This window comes from Acanthisitta chloris, unplaced genomic scaffold, assembly GCF_000695815.1.
Source record: "Acanthisitta chloris isolate BGI_N310 unplaced genomic scaffold, ASM69581v1 scaffold452, whole genome shotgun sequence".
In the NCBI taxonomy this organism is placed as follows: Eukaryota; Metazoa; Chordata; class Aves; order Passeriformes; family Acanthisittidae; genus Acanthisitta; species Acanthisitta chloris.
Genome location: NW_008659656.1, coordinates 32,603 through 54,382, shown reverse-complemented (window position 1 = coordinate 54,382; position 21,780 = coordinate 32,603). Strand labels below are relative to the sequence as shown.

General features: G+C 40.3%; 1 protein-coding gene across 1 annotated transcript in view; it reads left to right on the top strand.

Annotated features, from left to right (window-relative positions):
- The window catches only part of ALKBH8 (alkB, alkylation repair homolog 8 (E. coli)), a 43,658-nt gene that overhangs the window by 12,248 nt on the left and 9,630 nt on the right, over window positions 1-21,780 (top strand). Inside the window, exons 7-9 of the mRNA XM_009069455.1 lie at window positions 15,844-15,950; window positions 19,831-19,985; window positions 20,815-21,080. Coding sequence (XP_009067703.1) covers window positions 15,844-15,950; window positions 19,831-19,985; window positions 20,815-21,080 — 528 coding nt within the window. The remainder of the gene's footprint in view (window positions 1-15,843; window positions 15,951-19,830; window positions 19,986-20,814; window positions 21,081-21,780) is intronic.

Below are 21,780 nucleotides of genomic sequence, written 5' to 3'. Positions count from 1 at the left end.
CTTAATAATCATCATGGCCCTGTCCTGAACTTGCTGCAATAAGCCCATAGCTTTCTTGTAGTGGGAAATCCAGTCCAGTCCCAGTACTGGACAGTGTACACCAGATGCATCCTCACCAGGGCTGAGTAGAGAGAAAGGATCACCTCCCTTGACCTGATGGCAGTGCTCTTCCTAATGTAACCCAGGAGGCTGCTGGCCTTTTTTTTCCCCTGCAGGAATACATTGGTCATGTTCAGCTTCTTGTCCATCAGGACCCCAAGGTCCTTTTTGGCAAAGCTGCTTTTTAGCTGATCACCCACCAGCATATCAAGAGGCACATTTGGTCTGGTTGGTGCTGTACATTGTGTTCTGAGAAGTTTACAAGGAAGATTGAACTTACTTTGAAGAAGAGTCTTACTACTTTGTACTGCTGCCTAGCTTGTAAAAACTACTAAATAGATTGAGGGCAAAGCAGTGAGATGTGATTTGTCTTGTCCCATAATACTTCAGGAAAAGTGAGGGTCTCGGGTTAATCACTTCTCCATTTCTGACCCATTTCTTTGTCATCTCTTGGGAAACTGCAGAATCAAGTGAGGCTTCTAGAATGTCCTACAGGCTTTTAGTCACATTTTATAAATCACCATGTTCACCCTTTCTTTATAGCAGCTGATTGACACTGGAAACATTAATGAATATCAGTTTCAATGCTGTGTTATTGAAAACTTCTGTTTATTAAGAAATTGTCACAGTAGGAAAGGAAAGGCAATGGAGTAAATTAGATAGCAGCTTTTTATTAAACTTAATGTCAAACCGTATGTCCTGTGTCTATGAATTTGAACAAAGTATTGCAAAACAGGGATCAGTCCTTTCTGTTGAGAGTTTTCGATTTTATTTCAGTAAGGTGTTATTTCCAGTGCCTCCATTTGGTGTCTCTAAAGATATGTAATTTTACAGTATTTCATCTTAGAAGCCTGGCCAAGTTTGCAGCTGTCTCAAAAAATCCTAGTTTTAAAGCCTGTGTCAGATTTCCTTTTTGCAGGTTTGCAGCAGAAGCTTGATCAATATTGAGATTTCTGTTTTTCCACTTTTCCTAATTTGCCTTTTTACATGCTGTCTTGTAAGCCTTGATTCATTAAAATTTTAGAAATACGGAGGTAGCATTTCTATAATGAACTAAGTAGTGTTGTGAATAAATCCAGCTCATAAAATGATTTTCCCTTCCTGGCTGCAGATTTTGCCACCAGTCAACAGCTAACAACACCCTGCAGTCCCTCCTCATCAGCTCTGCCCTGTTCTGTCCAAGACTGCTGTGGGACATCCACTGCACCATGCCAGAGGGTGAAGCCCAGTCATAGCTTGCTTAAGCATGTGTTGTGTTGGCACAATACTATGATTTATGTTGTTCTGTCCCATTTTCCTAAGGTCCAGCCCTGATGTGGAAGCCCCAGGTTTGTCATTCTCTTTTCTTTAGCTTCTGCTTTTCCTTGAGTGCCTTGCTCTGCCTCCTATTCCTGTGCCTTGGCCTGGTAGAAGGTTGGTATAAACACTGAGAGCTGCTGTGATGCTCTGACTAGGCCCCAACTAATGTCTGCAAAAGGGAAGCTTTAGGGTTTTGAGCCAGATTTATGGGTCAGGGTTAAACAGTGGAGCAGTGTGTGGATCATCCTTGAACTCTGCCTCATTTCTGTTCATCTGAATGCATTCATCATCTCTTACACTGCAGACATTAAGTGCCTTGAGCTATAAAGAAAAGCTGCAACTCCCTTAAGCCTTGAAAGCAGGGTAATGTTATAAAGAAAAACTCCATGAGACCTTTTGAACAACTTTTGAATACGGTAGTTTTAGAACTGATAGAATGAGGTATGCTGCTGTTACTCATCGCTCAGTCTGATAATTGACCCTTTTTCTGGCACTTTTGCTTCTTATCTGTTGATCTATTTCCAATCTGTCGTGGTTAATAAACAGAAGCCTGTGGCTGCTATAGCAGCAGCTGTTTCTATAATAGCTGCTTGAGAGATTTTATGAGAAGCCTTTAGAAAGTCTAGCAGCCTTTGACAGTTTAGCACCTGTTTTGTGTCTTGTATGAGCTTTAACAAGGTAGGCAGGCACTGGATATCGCTGTGTTAACTCTGTGTCCAGCTCTTATTTTGCTTATCATGATTAGTTGCTGATTCAGGTTAGTTTGCTGTTTACATGTACATTGCTTTATTTTTCTTGTAAGGGAAGGTGGAAAGCATCTTAGCTGTTTAAGGAATTACTCTGGTGGTGGCTATACCAAAGTTTTTTTTCTCTATGCTAGCAGGATCATCATGGTAGGTGAAATAGTAGTAATAGTGATGACTAGTTAAAAAGATATTGTATTGGCAGAAACAAAACGTCTCTTAACCCAAATGGAAGACACTGAGTTTAATCGCTGAAACCTAATGCTATGTTTAAAAGTTTATTCAAGGAAGTCTGGAATTCCTAAAGCTTGATAGTGTGCTCTTCAGATCTGTAAGGCATGTTTCTTGAGTTGCACCCTTAGTGTCATGGAATTTAGCAGTTCTTGAACAGTGACTTGCAGTGGTTTCTGTGTTATTTAGCTGGAAACCCAAAGGGACTATTTGGTTGTCTACCAAGTTTAGTTGGTTTGTTCAATTTAAAGTGGTATTTCATTTTTGAAAACTATTGAACAACTTCTCCATATGAAAGGTATCCTGAGCACAAGTTAAGTGCATCAGGCTTCATAAATCTGTCTCCTGTTTGCATTTACTCTGTATAAATATGTCCTGTGTGTTTCTTTGTTGCCATGCCATACCATGATTTACTGTCACTGAGCTTGGATGAGATACAAGACCCATCAAAATCAAGGCAGAACTTTCTGCTGATGTAGTTGAACATCGAAATATGCCCTGAGATAAGCAACAAAGCCTGCAATCCTTCATGGGAATATTTATAACAGTCTTACTGCCTTTATGGGGAAAGGTGAATATTCAGGAAACATACTGTTCTGAGTTTTTATTTCTGTGCTGGATGTCTCTTCACCATTTGCATACAGGATTCTGTTCACAGATAACATGTCCTGCTGAGGTTTCCACTTGATGGGTTACTTTAATTTTTTTAAGGATCCCGAAAACCCAGCTTTCATGTGACCTGTTCAGGGGGAATCTGTCATGCAATAAGTAATTGCCTTCTTTCACAGCCTGTGTTTTAGCCAAAGGTAGCAAAAGCAAGGCATCCACTGTGTGCAACTAATGCAGACAAGTGTTGGTTTTGCAAGTGCTATAGGAATCTGCATTTGGTCAGAATTGCCCCCAGAACAATGACAGTAGCATTATTTCTCTAGAAGCTGTGTGGCAGTTATTTGTTAAGGAACAAAGACATCAGTGTGGAGATCTTACCTCTTCTGCTGCCTCCTCAGCTACTTGGGAAGAACAAAATCAAAGCTAAGCTATGACAGAGCCTGTATTTCATTTTTGTTTGTAAAAGTATGCTTTTTTTCCCCCTTCCCTTTCATATTGATGAGACATTATAGTTTCCAGTTGCCTCTTTGTATGAGTTGTCCCTATGGTGGATCTCCAAGATCTGGCATTTACTATCAGTGGGCCAATACTGTGCAAATAGCTCTGCAAAGATTTGTTTCCTATTTCTCTTTTGTTGGATTTATACCAGCCTTCCTTCCTCTCCACAGCAGAAAGAAATTTATCGTCTCCAACAGCTTTCCATAAACCTGTTCCCCGGTATGCAAGGCCTAGTAAGTCCTAGATTGGCTAGAATCCTACTTCAGTGCTGAGGAAGGAAGGGCACCCTGTTGTTTGATTGCCATAGGATCTCTGATCAGCAGAATATGATGTGACTTGCTGAGGTGTTTCTCTTGGGTCTCCTAGAGTGGGAAATGGCCTTACTCCATTCTGTGTAGAAGTTTTGTTTCTTGCACATGGTCCATTATTTTGGCTGCTGAGGGGGAAGGCTCATACCGCTTTACTTTCTTCACAGTCAGTTGGTTGCTCTCTTCAGCATCCTGTGTTTTGTTAGAATTGTTAGTGTTGAGAAAAAGTTGTGAGAAGAATGTTCTCTTTGTCTCGTGAACTCCTCTGGGCAGTGCATCTGTGAATCTGGAAAGAGAGATAAAAGAAATTGCAATTAGGAGGCATTTGAAAATGAAATCCCTCAATATCACTTGGAAAAATACGTAGTTATGCTATGAAACATGTCATATAGTTCCAGTTAGTTTTCTCACAACCAACCAGAATCCTAGTGTGAGCGAAATACTTCCTAAAATGTTTGAATTTTGCAGTAGGGTTATGATTTTCTGACGGTGGTCATAACTGCTAAATAATGAAGGAAAACTTCTGCATAATTCCTTTACCAACTTGATTCTGTTTTAACAAAACCTCTTTTGTCTGCAGGCTGTTTGCTGTTTCTGTAGTGTGCTCATTTTGTATGCTGAGACAGCATCATTTCATTTCCAAATCTCAGACGTCTGGCTGTTCAGGCCTTACTGTGACAAACAAATACAGATATTGAATTTTTCAGTGGAAGCAAACATACTCTCTAAAAAGTGTGTTGCTATTGCATGTCTATTGCTAGATATTTCCAGTTGGTTTTCATGTGGTAGGAAATACGTAGATAGATAAAAAGTCTTGGAAAAACTTTAGGCTATGATATACAATACTGCTCATTTGAAATTAAACCTTTTTTTTTTCTCTTTTCCAATTCATGCCCCCCATGTACCCTTCACTGGTATATGAACTATTTTTCTGTGGTGATGAAATGAATTAACTCTTTAAATGTGAAGTTTCTATTTATTCCTGTGAAAAAAATATAATCATGTAATAAATGAAGAAAAGAAGAAGAAACAAGAGAAGTGCATCAAAAGCAATGTGGCCAGCAGGTTCAGGGAGGTGATGCATCCTCCACTCTTGTGAGACCCCACCTGGAGTGCTGTGTCCAGCTCTGGGGCCACCAACATAAGCAGGACAATGATCTGTTGGAGCGAGTCCAGAGGAGGGTCATGAAAATGATAAGATGGCTGGAGCATCTCTGCTGTGAAGACGGGCTGAAAAGTTGGGATTGTTCAACCTAGAGAAAAGAGGGCTCTGTGTAGTTTTCCAGTACTGAAAGGGGGCCTACAGAGTCGCTGGAGAGGGGGACTCCTTTTTGGGGAGTGTAGTTAGATAAGATACTAGGAGGAAATTCTTCACTGTGAAGGTGGTGAGACACCCCAAGTTTTGAATGCCCCATCCCTGAAGTGCTTAAGGCCAGGCTGGATGGGGCTTTGAGCAACTTGGTCTGGTGAAAAGTGTCCCTGCTCCTGGTAGCGAGGTTACATCTAGCTGCTCTTGAAGGTCACTTCCAAACCAAGCCATTCTGTGAAAACTAACAGAGCATTTACATTCTTCACTGTGAAGGTGGTGAGACACCCCAAGTTTTGAATGCCCCATCCCTGAAGTGCTTAAGGCCAGGCTGGATGGGGCTTTGAGCAACTTGGTCTGGTGAAAAGTGTCCCTGCTCCTGGTAGCGAGGTTACATCTAGCTGCTCTTGAAGGTCACTTCCAAACCAAGCCATTCTGTGAAAACTAACAGAGCATTTACATTTCAATTAGTATTTTTACAGCTGAAATGATTTTAGAGTCAGGTTTTGGATTGTCATTCTTGAAATACAGTTCTTTTTTTTTTATAGATACCTCTGTGTTGTTGTTTGAGCAGTTACTAAGTTCTTGATCTATTTTTTTAAGAATTTTTAACTTGTTCAAGAGGTTTATCAGTGGAATTTAATTCTATTCCCCATATTCTTTTTATTAGACCAGTACTTGCTCCATGAAATGGAATCCTGGTGTCTGCCACAAATTAACAGCAAACAGGCTGAACTGGAGTATTAAAAAGTTATCTTTAGCTGTTGCATTTCAGCTGTACTTGACTTCTGGAATTCAATACAGAAATCTAATTTCATTAGCCAGTGATGTCATCTCTATTGTCATAGGAGCCTATTTTAAGACTGTGGCAAATTTCATGTAGAAATGACAAGTAGTCAGTCAATAATAATCACAACTAGTCTATAAGCAAAGAAACAAGCTTAACTTGTTAAGCTCCTGCTGTGGTGTATTGTCTCTCTTGGCTTCGAACCAGACTTTATAATACCAGTTAGTGTAGCAAATGGGTTTTCAAGTCTGTCTTCATTTATACTGTCTTTACAAATCTGATTATTTTCATACTGTAATGCTCTGTTTCTGTTTTTCTTACCAGATATGTTTCAGGAGGAGTTTTTCCACAGAGCTCTTGTTTCAGTAGAGTTGACTCTGGAAATTTTCATTGAGGGACTGGCAATTTAGAGCAGTTAAAGGTGTGCTGGAGCTAGAGCTGTCAAACGTGTGATGCTAATACACTTGACAGAAGGATTCTGGTTCAAGGCAGCGGGAGAGTTGTGCTCTCAGCAGTAAAGCAAGTAGGCAGGCTGCCCCTTGGTGCAGCACAAGGGCAATACAGGTGAAGCTCTGGTCAGTTTGCTGGGGCAGCAGAAGAATGGTTAGAGGGAACTAAGGTTGATGCTGGCAGTGGAAAGCATTGAAAGCTGGGCACTTTTGCAGTTCCTTGTGAGGTGTTCTTGTTCCTCTTCCTGTAACTGCCTGCATCTCTCTGCAGTGCACATTCATGCAATCCATTCTAAATACAGAGCCCGATGTTGAGGCCTTGGTAGAGCCCTTTTGTGTAACTTTTGACTGTGTTATGTGAAGACTCTTATTGTGCTAATGAAGCAAATGGAGAAAGTGACAGAAGAAAGAGATGACACTGTGATGAAAATCAGTAGTGTTGAAATACTGGCTAACCAGACTTCAGAATATGCTTTTCCTTTTTGATTGTTTTCCCTCCTTTAAAATAATATGTATATGTCAGATGTGTAGCACTTCTGTGAGGTGATACATAGCAATTGTGTGAATTGATAAAACTGTTTTCTTCAAGTGATTTACAAGAAGTCATTTTATGTCATGCAGTATTCTGAATGATACTTTATGGTCCTAGAGATATCATTAACCAAGAAGATTGCTTTCTTTCATTCTTTAGCTTATGTTTGGTTTTGGTGTTGATTTTTGGTGTTTTTTTTGTGTGTGAGTTATGTGCTTTTGACTGCTAAGGAATGAGTTTTCTTTATGTATTTAAGCCGTTTCTGTAAATTCATGCCCAGATCTTTGTTCAGCAGATTTCCCTTTTACAGTGAAGATGTAGAGCATTAAGAAACAAGCCATATGGTAGTTTCTATAGCAATAGATGAAAAACTGTGCCTTGCCAGCTCTTCTGAGGTATAATACAAGAATTAGTTTGGGAAGGCACAGTTTGCATGTCTTGTATCCTGGCAGTTCTGTTATTGTAATGGTCTCTGGGACAGCTGTTAGATGCAGTTATGGGAAGGGCTAGTTGACCTTTGTTTCAGACTCAGAATGTGTAAATTCATCTTTTCATCCCTTTGACTTGCAGGTATTCAGCACCACACTATTTCCATACCACCTTTGCAGTATGTAGGGGGCAAGATTTTAGTGATAATAGTGCAGGAAGAGGTTTTAATTAAGGCAGAACTGTGTTGGGCAGAGTTGAGGCATCTGCTGAATTCATACTTTGAGTGCCTTATGTAGTAACTTGTTGTCAGTCTTATTCAGTCCAGGATTAAGACACTGAAATTTTAGTGTTTATAAGTAGGTGTGTACTGCATGCCTGAGCTTCTCTGTAATCAATGGGAATTGAGTCAGTACAGCCTAGAGGGTATTTGAGCGCCTTCTGAACTAGACATCTAGTGTTTGCTTTTACAAGTTTCAGTTCCCTAATAGTTGTTTTTTTTTAAAAAAAATCTAAGTTCAAATGTAGATATCTTAATCTTGAACTGATATCTTAATCTTGAACTGATTTGACTGTTCCCACCCCATGACTCTAAGTTAGCTTGGATTCCTGTACTACAGCATTATGAGCAGGAAGAGGAGAGTAAGGTTTGAACAACCCCAATGTTTGTAGGGAGCGATGGAGGATGGTTTTCTACTATGCAGGATAATGATCATGCAGCATGTTTTACCCATGCCTTGAAATACCCTGAGCCTGTAAGGATTTGGACTGGTACCCTGAACATGTAAGGACAACAGCTGGGAGGCCTGTGCCACACTAGTATGTGGTATGAGTGTGCACTCAGAATCTAAATATTTCAGGTCCTCTTTTCTGTAAGTTACTCTCTCCTGTTTTATTCCATATTTGGCAATATTCCTCAGCAAAGCCTGGTTTGCGCTGTACCAATTATTGTTTGTTATGTGGGGGTTCTGTTCACAGTTCCTTACACTGCTTCTGTTGTAGAAAACTTGTGATTAAAGGCTATAATAGTTGATGACAGAATGATAACTGTACAGGTAGTGTGGCATGGAAGTAAAATTAAGGTTGAAGGGAGTCCTGCTTACATGTGTCTGCACCCTCAGTAACTTGAAAATTATGTGTGTTTCCACAGAGATTTGTAAACAATTGATGGTTTAAAAAGGTGAAATGCTAATTTTGAATGCTGAAGTTGTTTCCTTTTCTACTTAGATACTGAAAATCTCTTGAGAACTTGTCTTTAATGTGTGAAAGAATTAAAGATATGTCACAGCACCACATAGACAGAATCCTCTAAACATCATACTTAGAGGTGGAGTTGCACCTACTACAGAACAGCTGTCTCTGTTGTAAGGACTCGTTTGTCTTGGTAGATATTTGGTACAGCATCAAACACGTAAATAAGGATTATTTGCTTTCAGGACAGAGTAATACGTTAAGTACAAGTCTGAAGAGATGTATTTGAGGACACAAAACTACTTTCTTGTGATGTCTGAGCGTTACTTCTTGAACAGATTGAGCCCTCTGGAGGCCACTAGGGTCAGAATGTGTAAGAGTCCTTTTGTGCTCTTTCATTGAACTGTACTTCATTAGAGAGCAAGTGATACAAAATCTTGAAATTTCCTTTCCTTTGGAAAGGAAGATGAACAATGTGATGCATTTGGGACACATTCTGCCCTGTTATAGGTGGATGCCATTCCCTGTATGTTAGTGCAGGAGCACCCATGGATGTGATGGAAGATGTATGACTGAAAGAATGGAAAATATTTCAGAGGAGGCTAACTCAGTAAAAGAAATTAAATAAAGACTAACAGCATTAGCCTGTTGCTTTCTGTGTACTAAAAGAGTTTAAGCTAAGAGCTAGGGAGGCAATTTATTAAAGGATAGAGATGAAATATTAGCAAAATTGAATAAACTGGATCTTGTTGAGACCTTGATTGGGTCTTTGTATCTGGATTCACAAAAGGACATCAAGGTCATCAAGAGTAATCAGGCATTGGAATGAGCTGCCTGGGGAGATGGTGGATTCACCATCCCTGGAGGTTTCCAAGATGAGACTGGATGTGGCACTTAGTGCCATGGTCTAGTAACGATGGTAGGGTTGGACTGGATGATCTTTGAGGTCTCTTCCAACCCGGCTGATTCTATGATTCTATTCTGTGATCACATGCTTAGGTCAGATAGCATTTTTCAGAAAGGAGAGATTTATACCTGTTGTGGCAGAGAGAGGGAGCACAACTATTGCCTTTTACTGTAGGGATTGCTGGTCTTTTATGTATGAGTCTAATACTCAGCACTGAGTTTTAACACCGGTGCAAAGACCACAGGTAATGTCCTGACATACAAAAGAAACTTGATACTCTCAGATGACATATTTGATGAGTAGTCTTTAAAGAATTAGGCTTGTTGTGTTCTTCAGTCTGGCTTTTCAATCATCAAGATTAAACAGTAACCCTGGATTTACAGAGAGGCTTTCGATACAAAGAAGAATCATCTTGAGAAGACATAAGAATGAATCATAAAAATTTGTAGCAGCTGTGAGAGGTCTTGGAGTGGGAACAACAGCAGTCAGAAGTTGGTGTGACGGTGCCAGAAGTACCAGCATCCCAACCTCTGCCAAGGCTGGGCAGAGCAGCCACCTCGCTGGACACCACAGGGAGCTGTCATCCACCTGGTGAGGTGACTGCTAACTTCTAATAACTTGGAGCTGGTGAACCTCAAGAGATGCATCCCTGGGTACCAAAGGAGAGTGGCATATATTCCAGCTGGCTGTGACAAGGCCTGCAGAGGATTGGAAACTCCTCTATCCAACAGGGGTTAGCGTGAAAATTGGCATAGTTTTTCTCTTCTTGTGCACTACCCAGATCTTAGAAACAGAGGCAAGAAGTAAGGGAATTTGTGTCATGAGGTCAGTGGCATACGTAATAGCTAAGAAAGATACTGGTATGCTGTTCACTGGATGCACTCTACTCCTTGGGCTTAGCAAGAAAATCATAGCAAGGTGAGACCTAATATGAAAGAATGAAGTAGTGTCCCTATATTGAAATTTGTTTTAAATACTCACATGCTAGACTTCAGTTGAGAGGAAAAAATATTAAAATGACACAGAACATTCAGGAAGATGGAATGGATGGAAAATTGAATACAATTTTTTGAAGAAAGAAAACCTACTAAGTATATTAAGCATCTGAATAACATCACCATAGCTCCTAAGTAGATAAGCAGACTTAGCAAGACATGGTGTGCTTTGGCATAAATCTGATATGGGGGAGGCCTGCACATGTGTTGAGAGATTTTTTGAGGTAGGCAGTACGGAAATATTTCATTGTCATGATTGTTGATGTTGCACTCTTTTTCTGAAATACGGCCAGAGAACATGATATAGGATGTAAACATCAGTAGAGGTTACATAAGGTAAATTTGCTACGATGTGGATAGTTCAGCAAAGATAATCACATTCACTTTCCTTTTAAAATGCGTAATTTTCTGAATTCCAGATTTTGTAATTTAGCATGATATTTGCAGTGAAAGGTGCTATGTATTGCCAATTGATTGCCTCGGTCCTGTGTAAGCCAACAGGCTCTTGTCTCTGCATGGAGCCCCTCTGTGTTGTTAAAGCTGCATGTGTGGGCTTTAAACCTCTCAGCTGTCTTTGAAGTAGACATTCTTTTTCATCTGTTTTACATGTGGAAAACTGTTATGTAGGCTGATAATCTGTCTTTGCGCTCTGAAAATTCAGTAAATAATGTCAGACTTGAGAAGCATTCCACGTTGTACTTTTTTTAGCTTTAGAGTATGTTTCGTCTAAGGTAATCTATTAACATCAAATACAAATTGCGTCAGAGACAACGCTTAGAAAAACAATTGTCATTCCTCACTGTAGCAGTGAAATCCTTATCAACATTGTTTTTATAGCCCCATTGCATTATTTCTATTTTGTCTTTGCATCTCTACTTATTTGATAGTCCAGTAATTCACCTTTGTCCTTCTGCTCTTTCACGAAGTGCAGTACCATTTCACTGAAGGGTGGTGCAGACTCCTCATTCCATGAGGAGTTAGGAAAAAATACTTTCTTCCCTTTTTCTTTTATGCTGGATTATTTTCTGTTTTTTGTATTTTGCCATATTTTATGCCACAGGAACAATGTTTGCTATGTGGGTGTCCCTTTGCTTTGATGTTTAGCCATCCTTGAAAGCTGCTTACTGCTTCGTGTGCTCCCCTGTCATGAACACTCTCTCTTATTAAACAACCTGGCATTGTGACAAGATATTTAAAACTACAAGTAGATATTATTAGCTGCTTGTTTCTTTTAAGTTTTTTTGATGTATTTGGAGACACACTTCTTCCATAATACAAAGAAAGGTGTAAAACCTATATAAGATCAAAGCATCCACTATTTTTATATTTTGAATGTAATCCCTGGATGATTCACCATGGACTAGCTAGAAATTTGATCTTTTTTATTGACTCAGCCATCTAAGAGAAAAAAAGAAAATAGATAAAAACAAAAATAGTAATTGAAAATAGCTCCTGTGGAGCAAAGCTGTTGTGAAGTAGATTGATTCAGCAGTGACAGTTGCTTTATTGATTGTAAGTCCTTAGTAAATTAAAAAGAGGACCAAATGCGTTAATCTTCTCTGTGTGTGTGTGTGTGACAGTGAGAATTTAGAATGTTCTGCCAGGATAAAGATGTATATAGGAGTGTGGGAATGTTATCTAGCTCACTAGGTAACAGGCTTGTCACAGATAAGAACAGAGTTCTTCAAAAACCTTTCTGGGTTAAGTGGTTCTTTACTGTACTGTAAACAAAGGATAGAAGAAGTACTCCTGCTTGGGCTTTTTAAGCATTAAAGGTGCAGTTAAACTAAATAATGGAATGGAGCACAGAAATTGTACTAATTTTCTTGGGATGTTCACAGTGAGTTCCTTAAATTTGATTCTCTATCTCGATTGCAATGTCAAATTTGTTGTTAATGGAAAAAGTGCAAAACTTTAATATATTTTGGCTGAGGACCTCAGTCTGCCTCATAAGCAAAAGCCAGTTTTGGATTTAGGATTTTTACTCTTTTAATTACTTCTAATTACTTAATGTCATTGCCCATTTGCAAGTAAATTAATCCTTTATTTATATTTTCCTCCCCAAATCATCACAGCTTCTCATAAGGATGAAATTCAGTTAGATGTGGAGCAGCCACACAGTGTGAGATTATAGTACTAGAAGCTTTTCCTTCCCAGGAAAGTAGGGAGCAAGAGCAGAGCTCGCTGGGATCCTGTGCTGGTGAGGACTAGACTTGCCAGATGTTGCAAAGATAATCTCCTGCTTTTCGGCCTCAAATTCAGCACCTTAAGAAATGTTGTTTCACATATTTATTGTTAGCTTAGCATAGTTGAAATTCAGCCAGGAGGGCATGCTCTTCTCTGTTTTCCTGCCACTGCTGCCTGAAAATCCAGCTACCAGGGATAGTTTTGTAGCCTCTTATTTCCAGTGTGTTACCTGTTACAGAGCATGCTTGAGCCTCTGCTGTTTTGGATGCACAGTTAACAGGACATGGTTTGAGGAGCATCTTAGAATCACAGAATCATAGAATGTTAAGGGGTTGGAATGGATCTTATAGATCATCTAGTAACAACCTCCTGCCTTGGTCAGGGATACCTCCCCACTAGACTAGGTTGCTCAAGGCTTCATCCAACCTGACCTTGAGCACTGCCAGGGTTGGGGCATCCACTGCCTCTGTGGACAACCTGTGCCAGTGTCTCACCACTCTCACAGTAAACAACTTCATCCTAATATCTAACCTAAATTTTCCCTCTTTCAATTTGAACCCATTACTCCTTGTCCTGTCACTAGAGTTCCTGACAAAGAGTCCCTCTCCAGCTTCCCTGTAGCCCCTTCAGACACTGGAAGGCTGCTATGAGGTCTCCATGCAACTTTGTCTAGGTTGAATGGCCCCAACTTTCTGTGCCTGTCTTCATAGGGGAGGTGCTCCAGTCCTCTTACCAGTTTTGTGTCTCTCCTCTGGACTTACTCCAACAGTTGCATGTCCTCCTTATGTTGGGGATATCAGACCTGTATGCAGCATTCCAGGTGGGGTATCACAAGAGCAGAGTGGAGGGAGGGAATCACCTCCTCAACTTGCTGGCCATGCTCCTTTAGGTGCAGCTCAAGACAGTTGGCTTTCTGGGCTGCAGGCACACACTGCTGGCACATGTCCTGCCTCTCATCCACTAGCACCCCTAAGTCTTTCTCAGCAGGGCTGCTCTCCATCACTTAGCCTGTAGGTGTGTCTGGGATTGCCATGACCCAGCTGTAGGAATCTTCCATGAAGAGACTTTGGGGCCATGCAGTTGGTGCAGGGAAAGGAACTGGAGACGCAGAGAAGACAGGGAGCTGGAGGTACTGTTTCCCACTACTTCATGTAGAGTACCCAGCCTGGTGTGCACAAGTGAAAGGGAACAAATTCCTCTTCTGGGCCATGGAGAGTGAGAACTGAAAATGTAGGGCACCCTGCAGAGGTCTCCTCATTGACTCAGGGATCAAATGCAGTTCTTGAATATCATTTGCAGAAGTTTATATCTACTACTGACCCAGAAAGAGGGACAGTGGGGTAACTGAGCCTCCAGTAAGGAATCCAGACAGACTTCTGTTCAGTTTATTCTGCCATATTACTGAAGAACCCAGTCTATATCTTGTCCCCTCACACCTGTTCCTAACAGCAGTGAGTCAGGGAAGATAAAGACAGACTGTGGTATCATTTCACCCATTTCATCCTACCACTTTGCTCCCCATTTCTTTTCATGCTTTCACTTTACTTACTTGCTGATCCTGATGAGTTATCTTCTGGTTTATTTACCTTGCCAGATAGCTACATTTTTTTAGAGACTTTCTGCTACTTGTGCTTTACAGCCTCCCCATCAGATTTGTAAAGCCACTGTGTTTTCTTGTTCTTAACCCCATAATTCTTTGTGGTTACCTAGAAGAAATTGCTAAGTTCAAGGGAAGGAATATATTAGCAAGTGACTACCATTCATCTATTTGTGTAGCTATTGAAGTGTTTCATAATCATTAATCAGAGCTTATAGTTATGATTTATTTGTCTTCCCCCATATCTCTACCCCTTTCAACCTCACTCTGTCACCCTCGTCACTTCTTGCCTTAAATTTAGATAGCCCAATGGGAGAAGCTGTGTCACTCTCTGTGGGTGGTACTACAGCGTAAATAATTTTTCTCCTAAAAATGTAAATGCCATTGTGGTTTGCTTCAGTGTGCACAACATTAAATAGTAGTTGTTGTAAGTGGTAATTTGCAGTGTTTAAAAGTCTTGCTTATTCAGTCTCTGTCTTGCTGGGTTTTTTGTGCTGAATGACTGATTGCTGCACCAGTGTTTTCTCTTTGTTAAACGCATCTGTATGCAGAAGCAGAACTGCTTAATTTGTTTCAATCTGGCATACTGTAGTAAGTCTGCTTTTAAATTGCATACTTAGTAGGTTACAAATCAGGTGGCAGCACTTTCATGGTGCTGATTCTCCAGTGTAGCAGGAACCGCTGACTTGAATAGTTTTTGACCACTTCTCTTTTTCAGTAAATCTTCTGTAACTCATTTGGCTTGCTTAAATGACCTGCTCCTTATTTTCCACAGCAAGAGTTTCTCTCATTTGGGAAATGTAAAAGGATGACATTCCTAGTCCAAGCAGAAGCAAAATGTACCACTGCCATCTGGGCTGTGAAACTGGAATAAAGCTGAAAACGTTACCTCAATATATTGCCATGGCTAGAAGCCAGATGGTAAATAATAAAAGGATAGTCTGGTAGTTGGCATGTTAGTCAGGATCTTGTGAGACTGCGTGTGCTTGTTGTGCTGCAAACCTCCAGGAATGTGGGCAGGTTGGAAATTATTTCCCTCACCTAACACTGCTTATCTAAATGTTATGTATCTACTCCAAGTTAATTGTCTCAGCTCAGTCTGCTGTGAATGGATAGGCATTTCCAGAGTGCATGGGGTCATTCCACATCACTTAGCTCTACATTTTACACTAGGATGAATAACCCTGTGGAGAAACTTGTCTCTTTGCATAGACATCACAAAAAGAGAGTAGCTGCTGTTCCTAGCCCAGGTACATGACTTTCAGATGCTTGAGCTAGAGCAAATGAGTCTTCTCTTTATCTTATATGTAGTTGCTTTTAGTTGAGGGGCAGTAATCCTTTCCTGCCTCACTGGTACACACAGAGATTGAATAGCAATACTGTGTTCTTACAAAGAGCTTTTACTGTGAGAAGAAAATTTTATATATATGTATATATATGTGTATATAGATATACAATTTTATTTATCTATATATGCATATATTTGTGACTGCCTGAGATTTCTGAACACAGTGCTGAAGGGGAGAAATCTTTAGCACAGTAGACATAGAGCCTTTTGCATCCCTAGGAAATACGTAACTGTTTCGTAACAGTCGAACACATTAGAGAGGCAAACAGAGCTAGAACTTTCAGAATATATGAAGCTGCTCATCATGGTGACTGGTTTTGTTTCCTTTTAGATTGTGATGGATTTCAAACACCCTGATGGCCACACAGTGTCAATTATGCTGCCCCGATGCAGTTTATTGGTGATGGCTGGAGAATCCAGATACTTGTGGACACATGGGTATGTGTAAGAGTCCCTGCATTGCTCATAATAGAAGAACAGTATATGTTTTTTGTTTGCTTTGTTGGTGACATTATGTATTTAAAATTGCGCTGAAAGAAATCAATTCAAATTTTATAATTAATACACAAATTGACTGCTTTGCTCAGAACCTGCTCAGGTTAAATGAAAAACTTGGGAATTTAGGAAGCTGAGTCTCTGAGCTGCAGTTTCCTGCTGCTGTCACAAGTGAAGTTTCCCTCAGAAATTGCTCTCACTTCCATCTGCAGTGTGAAAGTTCTCAATGACTCTGAGCTGGCAAAGAATTGATTGTAGTGCAATTAGCTTCACTATTTCCTTTTTCTCTTTTCAGCCCACAGCTTTTCCCATTGGATCACATATGTCAAAGGCTTTAGAGAGGGGTTGGTTTAGGAGAGTCATGTCTGCTGCACAGAGGGCATGAGGGTGGCAAAGAGAGGTCTTTCTGAGCTGGGATGTTAGCCCAGGGGTCAAGGCAGTGGCTGTGCACAGAAGGAATTGGGTATGCATTTGGGGCTGTAACTGGAGCAAGGCCCAGTCGGACAGCCTCTGTTTAAAAGCAGCTCCCAGGGGAAGGTGGGGTGGCCCTTGCTGAAGCCTCAGCTTTCTCCACGGCTACCAGCTCTGCTCTATCCAACTGGCCCTGGGCAGCCACACACCCAGGAAGAGGAAAAATGCATGCTGGGCACTTGCAGTACTTGCCAGCAGGTATTCAAGTTGGGATAGTGTGCTAAGCCTGCTAAGATAGCCTACTAAGAGCTGGAATGAGATTACTTAACTGACTTATACCTTCGAGTGCTGGTTGTCTTTTGAGAACTAATGGCATAAACTACATTTAAAATGGAGATCCCAGATCTTTTTACTCATGTATAAGTGATTCCTGTTCCAGTGGTTGTCCACCTTTCCTAAAAATAGTTTTTCTGTATATTTTTAAAAGCAGTAGTGGATCATGACACTCAGCTCAAGTAAACATCATGCTAGTGGAACATGGCATTGTAATCAACAAGATTAATCATTCGGTGGGAAAGTGTAGCTGTTTGAGAAAGTGTAGTTAATTCACTTGTGTACATAACGTCAAAATCTATTTAAAATAATTTGTGATGCCTTTTATCTACGGCTAGCTGCTCTAAAGAGCAAAAGAGAGTTTTGAAATTATTCTGGAAATGTTTTCCATGTGTATACTTGGGTGCCAAGGAATTAGAGACTTCATCCCATTAACACAGTGCACAGGAAAAGGATTTTTGTTTGGTTCTCTCTGAAAGAGAAACATATGGCCAAAAAATAAGCTATGCAGTGTCATCAAGGAGAACAAAAGATGTGTGCTCTTTTTGTCTCATAGGTGAAAGTAAAAGTCTGATTTTTCTGATAAGTTTCCCTTGTGGTGTTTTTTTCTGATGTGTTTCATTTTTGGTTGGGTAACCTGGCAAAACTCCATTCCTGACACTGCAGTAGTAAAGCCACTCTGTGCCAAGCAAGAAGGTGTGAAGCATTTCATTTTTGATATTGGGAATCCTGGTTTTACCCTATCCTTTATCTAAAGTTCGTGCTTGTAGAATAGGCACAAGGGAATTCCGTAGGTTGAAACTAGAACCTTGAAAAAGAAGATTTAATTTCTGCAAATATCAGCTGCTCTGCTTATTGCTGCAGGTAGAAAAGAAAATCAGATAGAAAATCTGCTAACTCAGCATTTGAAGTTCTGCTATCCAGGGCATCTTGGGCATCCTCAGCTGATTGATTCATCATAGCTTTGTTATCTGCCATGAGCAAGGCATTTCTTTATTAGATCCCAACCTTCCATGGCTAGTTTGGGAGATTTCCATTCCTGGGGGCTGTTCAGTGTCTCCTTTTTGCAACATCTGTATGGATCATCAATGTGCTGCTTCCTGACTTCCAGACAGAAAGGACCTGTACTCTTTTTACCTGACACTGCATTAGAGATTGGCTTTCCTGCAGTAGGAAATATGGGACATGCAACAAAATCTGGGAACACTGATCAGGCTGCAGTCTGCCTTCTTGGCATTTGGATTATTCTTCTTGGTTAAGCACAGGCTCTGGTTGACAGTTTCATGGGACCTGCAAAAAAGATCCAGTAGAAATCTGAGATGAGACTAAATGCTTTAGTAAAATATGTATGACACATTTTTTTCCCCCTCTTTCAGCCCAACCTGTGAGGGTTAAGCTCAGCTAACCAATGTGGAAGTTAGTTTTACACTGAAAGTTTGTTCTGCTGTGGGTCAATTACGTGGCATGGAAGTCAGCAGTTCTGAAGGGGCTTCACTGAGAGGCCAGTTCCTTAGAGATGATTTGTTTGGCTTTTTTTTCCTTCAGGAAACTTCTGCAGTAATCTCCTTGATGACTAAGTTCAGGAAGCATTTCAGTGTGACAGTAATAGCTTTGAAGTGCTAAGCTATTTCCCTGAAGACTTTCCATTTTGTTCCAAGAGTATCCACTTTTTCTCATGTGCAAGTGATGGGAAGCTACATGTGGATGCAGCTGTTTCTCTTCTCACATGTTGCATTTTTCATTTTACTTTCTCATTTTCCACTTCTGAACTTTGAGAGGGATCCATTTGTAGAGCTATTAAAATTTCTTGGGTTTGGCACTTTTTCATAATGTAAACCTCTTCATAAAATTACAAAGTTCCAAATCACTTTCATTTTATGAATTTTGTCCTTGCAGAAATGTTTTTGTGTTCTATTAAATCTCATGCCAGATCCAAAAGTAGCTTAAGAAGCTCGACTCCCAGTTTGTGTGTGTGCTTGATAGGTAGATTTTGGTCAAGAAAGATCTACCGCAGATTTTCTCCCTTTAAGCAGTTTGACAGATCTCCTAAGTGCTACATTCTTTGCATCTTCTGTCAATAAATGGAGAAGCAATTCTGTTGTAAAGCAAATTCATTGGAGAGGCCCATTTTGCAACAAGAAACTTCAATCTGCTCATGTAGAGCTCAGCCAATTCTATGCTCTTATACCCACAGCCACCAGTTTTAGTAGTGTGTTCTTTTTTTAACAAATCCATGTTTTTATGTCTCCCCCTGCAGTGATGGGGAGGAGACTTAGAGGTATAAAGTAAACCCCATGGGTTGTGATAAGAGCAAGTTTAATAACTGAAACAAAATAAAATATAATTATGATACTCATAATACTAATGATAATAATAACAATAGTAATGAAAGGGGGAGAGGAGGAATAGAACCCAAGCCAAACAAATGATGCACAATACAATTGCTCACCACCTGCTGACCAGGTGTAGCCCATCCCCAAGCAGCAACCAGTCTTTCCTGGCCAAGTCCCCTCAGTCTGTATACTGACCATGACAACACTATGGTGTGGAATATCCCTCTGGCCTGTTTGGGTCAGCTGCCTCCCAGCCTCTTGTGCACCTGCTCATTGGCAGAGCACAGGAAACAGAAAAGTCCTTGATTTAGAGTAAGCTCTGCAGCAACAACTGCAGCATCAGTGTGTTATCAACATCATTCTCGTATGAAATGCAAAGCACAGCACTGTGCCAGCTACTAAGAAGAAAATTAACTCCGTCTCAGTCAAAACCAGGACAAAAATAAATGTATAACAAAATAAGTCCCAGAAAAATAAACAGTCAAACTTTATGGAAGAAAAGGGAGAGAGGGAAGGGAAATGTAATTACTGGCAATTAAATAACACTTCAATTAATGTCATTAGTTTGTGTCAGCTTTTTTTTCTCTGAAATTGAATAAGTTGAAAACTGAGAAGCAGCAGCACATTAAACAGCATGTTGTAATCACACTTGTCACAGAATGTAAGAGTTGCCTTACAAAGATGGATCGTGTTCTTTTTCTGCTGTGAATTGAATTATTTCTTTATTTTCTGTTACTTTGTTTTAGCATTACACCCCGAAAATATGATGTCATTCAAGCATCTGAGCTTGGGCAAAAAGTTGGAACAATCACTGCTGACATTGGAGATTTAACATTAAATCGAAGGGAGACAAGGACATCATTTACTTTCAGGAAAGTGAAGAAAAGCCCTTGCAATTGCAGTAAGTGTCTTGAGGTGACAAATTGTTACTTATCACCAATATAGCTTTTTATGTTTTGAGCACATTGGTTTATTCCTTTGGGTAGTTTTGGTAGCCATTCCTGGATGGCTCAGGGTTAGACATACTGTGTGGCTTCAGTTGGTTGCATTCATGTGGTTGCTGGAGTTTGTCTATACAGGAAAGCATTTGGCTTGCTCCAGAGCTGGGCAGGTAATCTGGAATCTTGCATTTCATTGTCACTTCAGGTGCTTATATAATGTAACAGAATAGAAGGAGCTACTATTCTTCAGGTTCCCTTCAGTTTTGATTGTTTTTTTTATTTGAAAGGGCCTGTAATTTTGTGAAAGTAAGTACATTAGAGAAGGAGAAGCAGTGATGGAGCTATGGAAGAGCCTTAGGGCAGTACAGATAATAATAGACAGGTGGCTCAGTGATTACATGGAAGTCTATTTGTGCCCTCAGAACAGAATTTCAGAGGCTGAATTGCAGTAACATGGAAGTCTATTTGTGCCCTCAGAATACTGCAATTCAGCCTCTGAAATTCTGATGTCATGATCTTTGCATTGGGGGCATCATCTTAGTTTTGGAAACATAAACCTCATTAACATAGCAGGATTAATGATCACTGCAAACAGCCTCTGGTACATGTGGACATGTTGCTTGTTTTCAGGTCATCAAACACTTCTGCAGTTTGACCTGCATTTCAATTTTTAAAGATACAGGAGGAATGAAGTATTTTAATATTTCACTTTTAATTTTATTTTGCTAAATACACTTAGTGATGAATTGCTGAAAAAAATTAATTTGTTTTATCTGTTGCTATATCTAGTTTACCCATCTGTCTGTGACAGCCAGAAAGGACAGCAAAGACTGGTACAACCTTCATTTCCCCACAGTGAGATGGAGGCCTCTAAGCTGGAGCAAGAATATGTACACAAAGTGTATGAAGAGATTGCCACACACTTCAGCAGCACCAGGCATAGCCCATGGCCCCGAATTGTAGAGTTCCTCAGGTCCCTGCCAGCGGGGTCAGTAGTGGCTGATATTGGCTGTGGTAATGGGAAATATCTAGGCATCAACGAGGATTTGTACATGGTAAGTAGTAGCTACTGTCATTTGTTTTCATTGTTACTTGTGTTTATTCCATCAAGCAGCTGTAGCATGTTGGAGGTTCAGTTGTGGAAAGAATGCCAGGAACAGAAAGCTATTTCCTAATCCGAGATCAATTACCAATTGTGTTAGGTTTCCACATGCATTCACTATGTGCATTACCCTTTTCTTTTTTTCAAAGCCAATTGCTTTGCAATTCAAAATATGTTAATAAAAAAATAGTAATGGGTGCAGTGGATTGAAAAATTGTAACAGACGGTTTAACCTATTTTGTAGTTGTTGAATAAACTTACTAAAATGGAAAATGGTTGGGCAATTTGAATGCTTCCCACAAGTTTTTCACTTGCCTGCTGAGTGGGTAATGCAATGTACATTCCCCTGAAATCTCCAAGGGCATCACTATTTTTCATACATCCTCTTCAGTTCCCTTTGTCCTGGTGGCATGTCTCATGTGGTCAGTGTGCTCAGGTGGCCAAGAAGGCCAATGGCATCCTGGCCTGGATCGGGAACAGCATGATCAGCAGGACCAGAGAGGTGATTCTGCCTCTGTACTTGGCACTGGTGAGGCCACACCTTGAATACTGTGTTCAGTATTCAGTTCAGGAAGGATATTGAAGTGCTGGAGCAGGTCCAGAGAAGAGCAACGAGGCTCGAGCACAAGTGCCATGAGGAGAGGCTGAGGGAG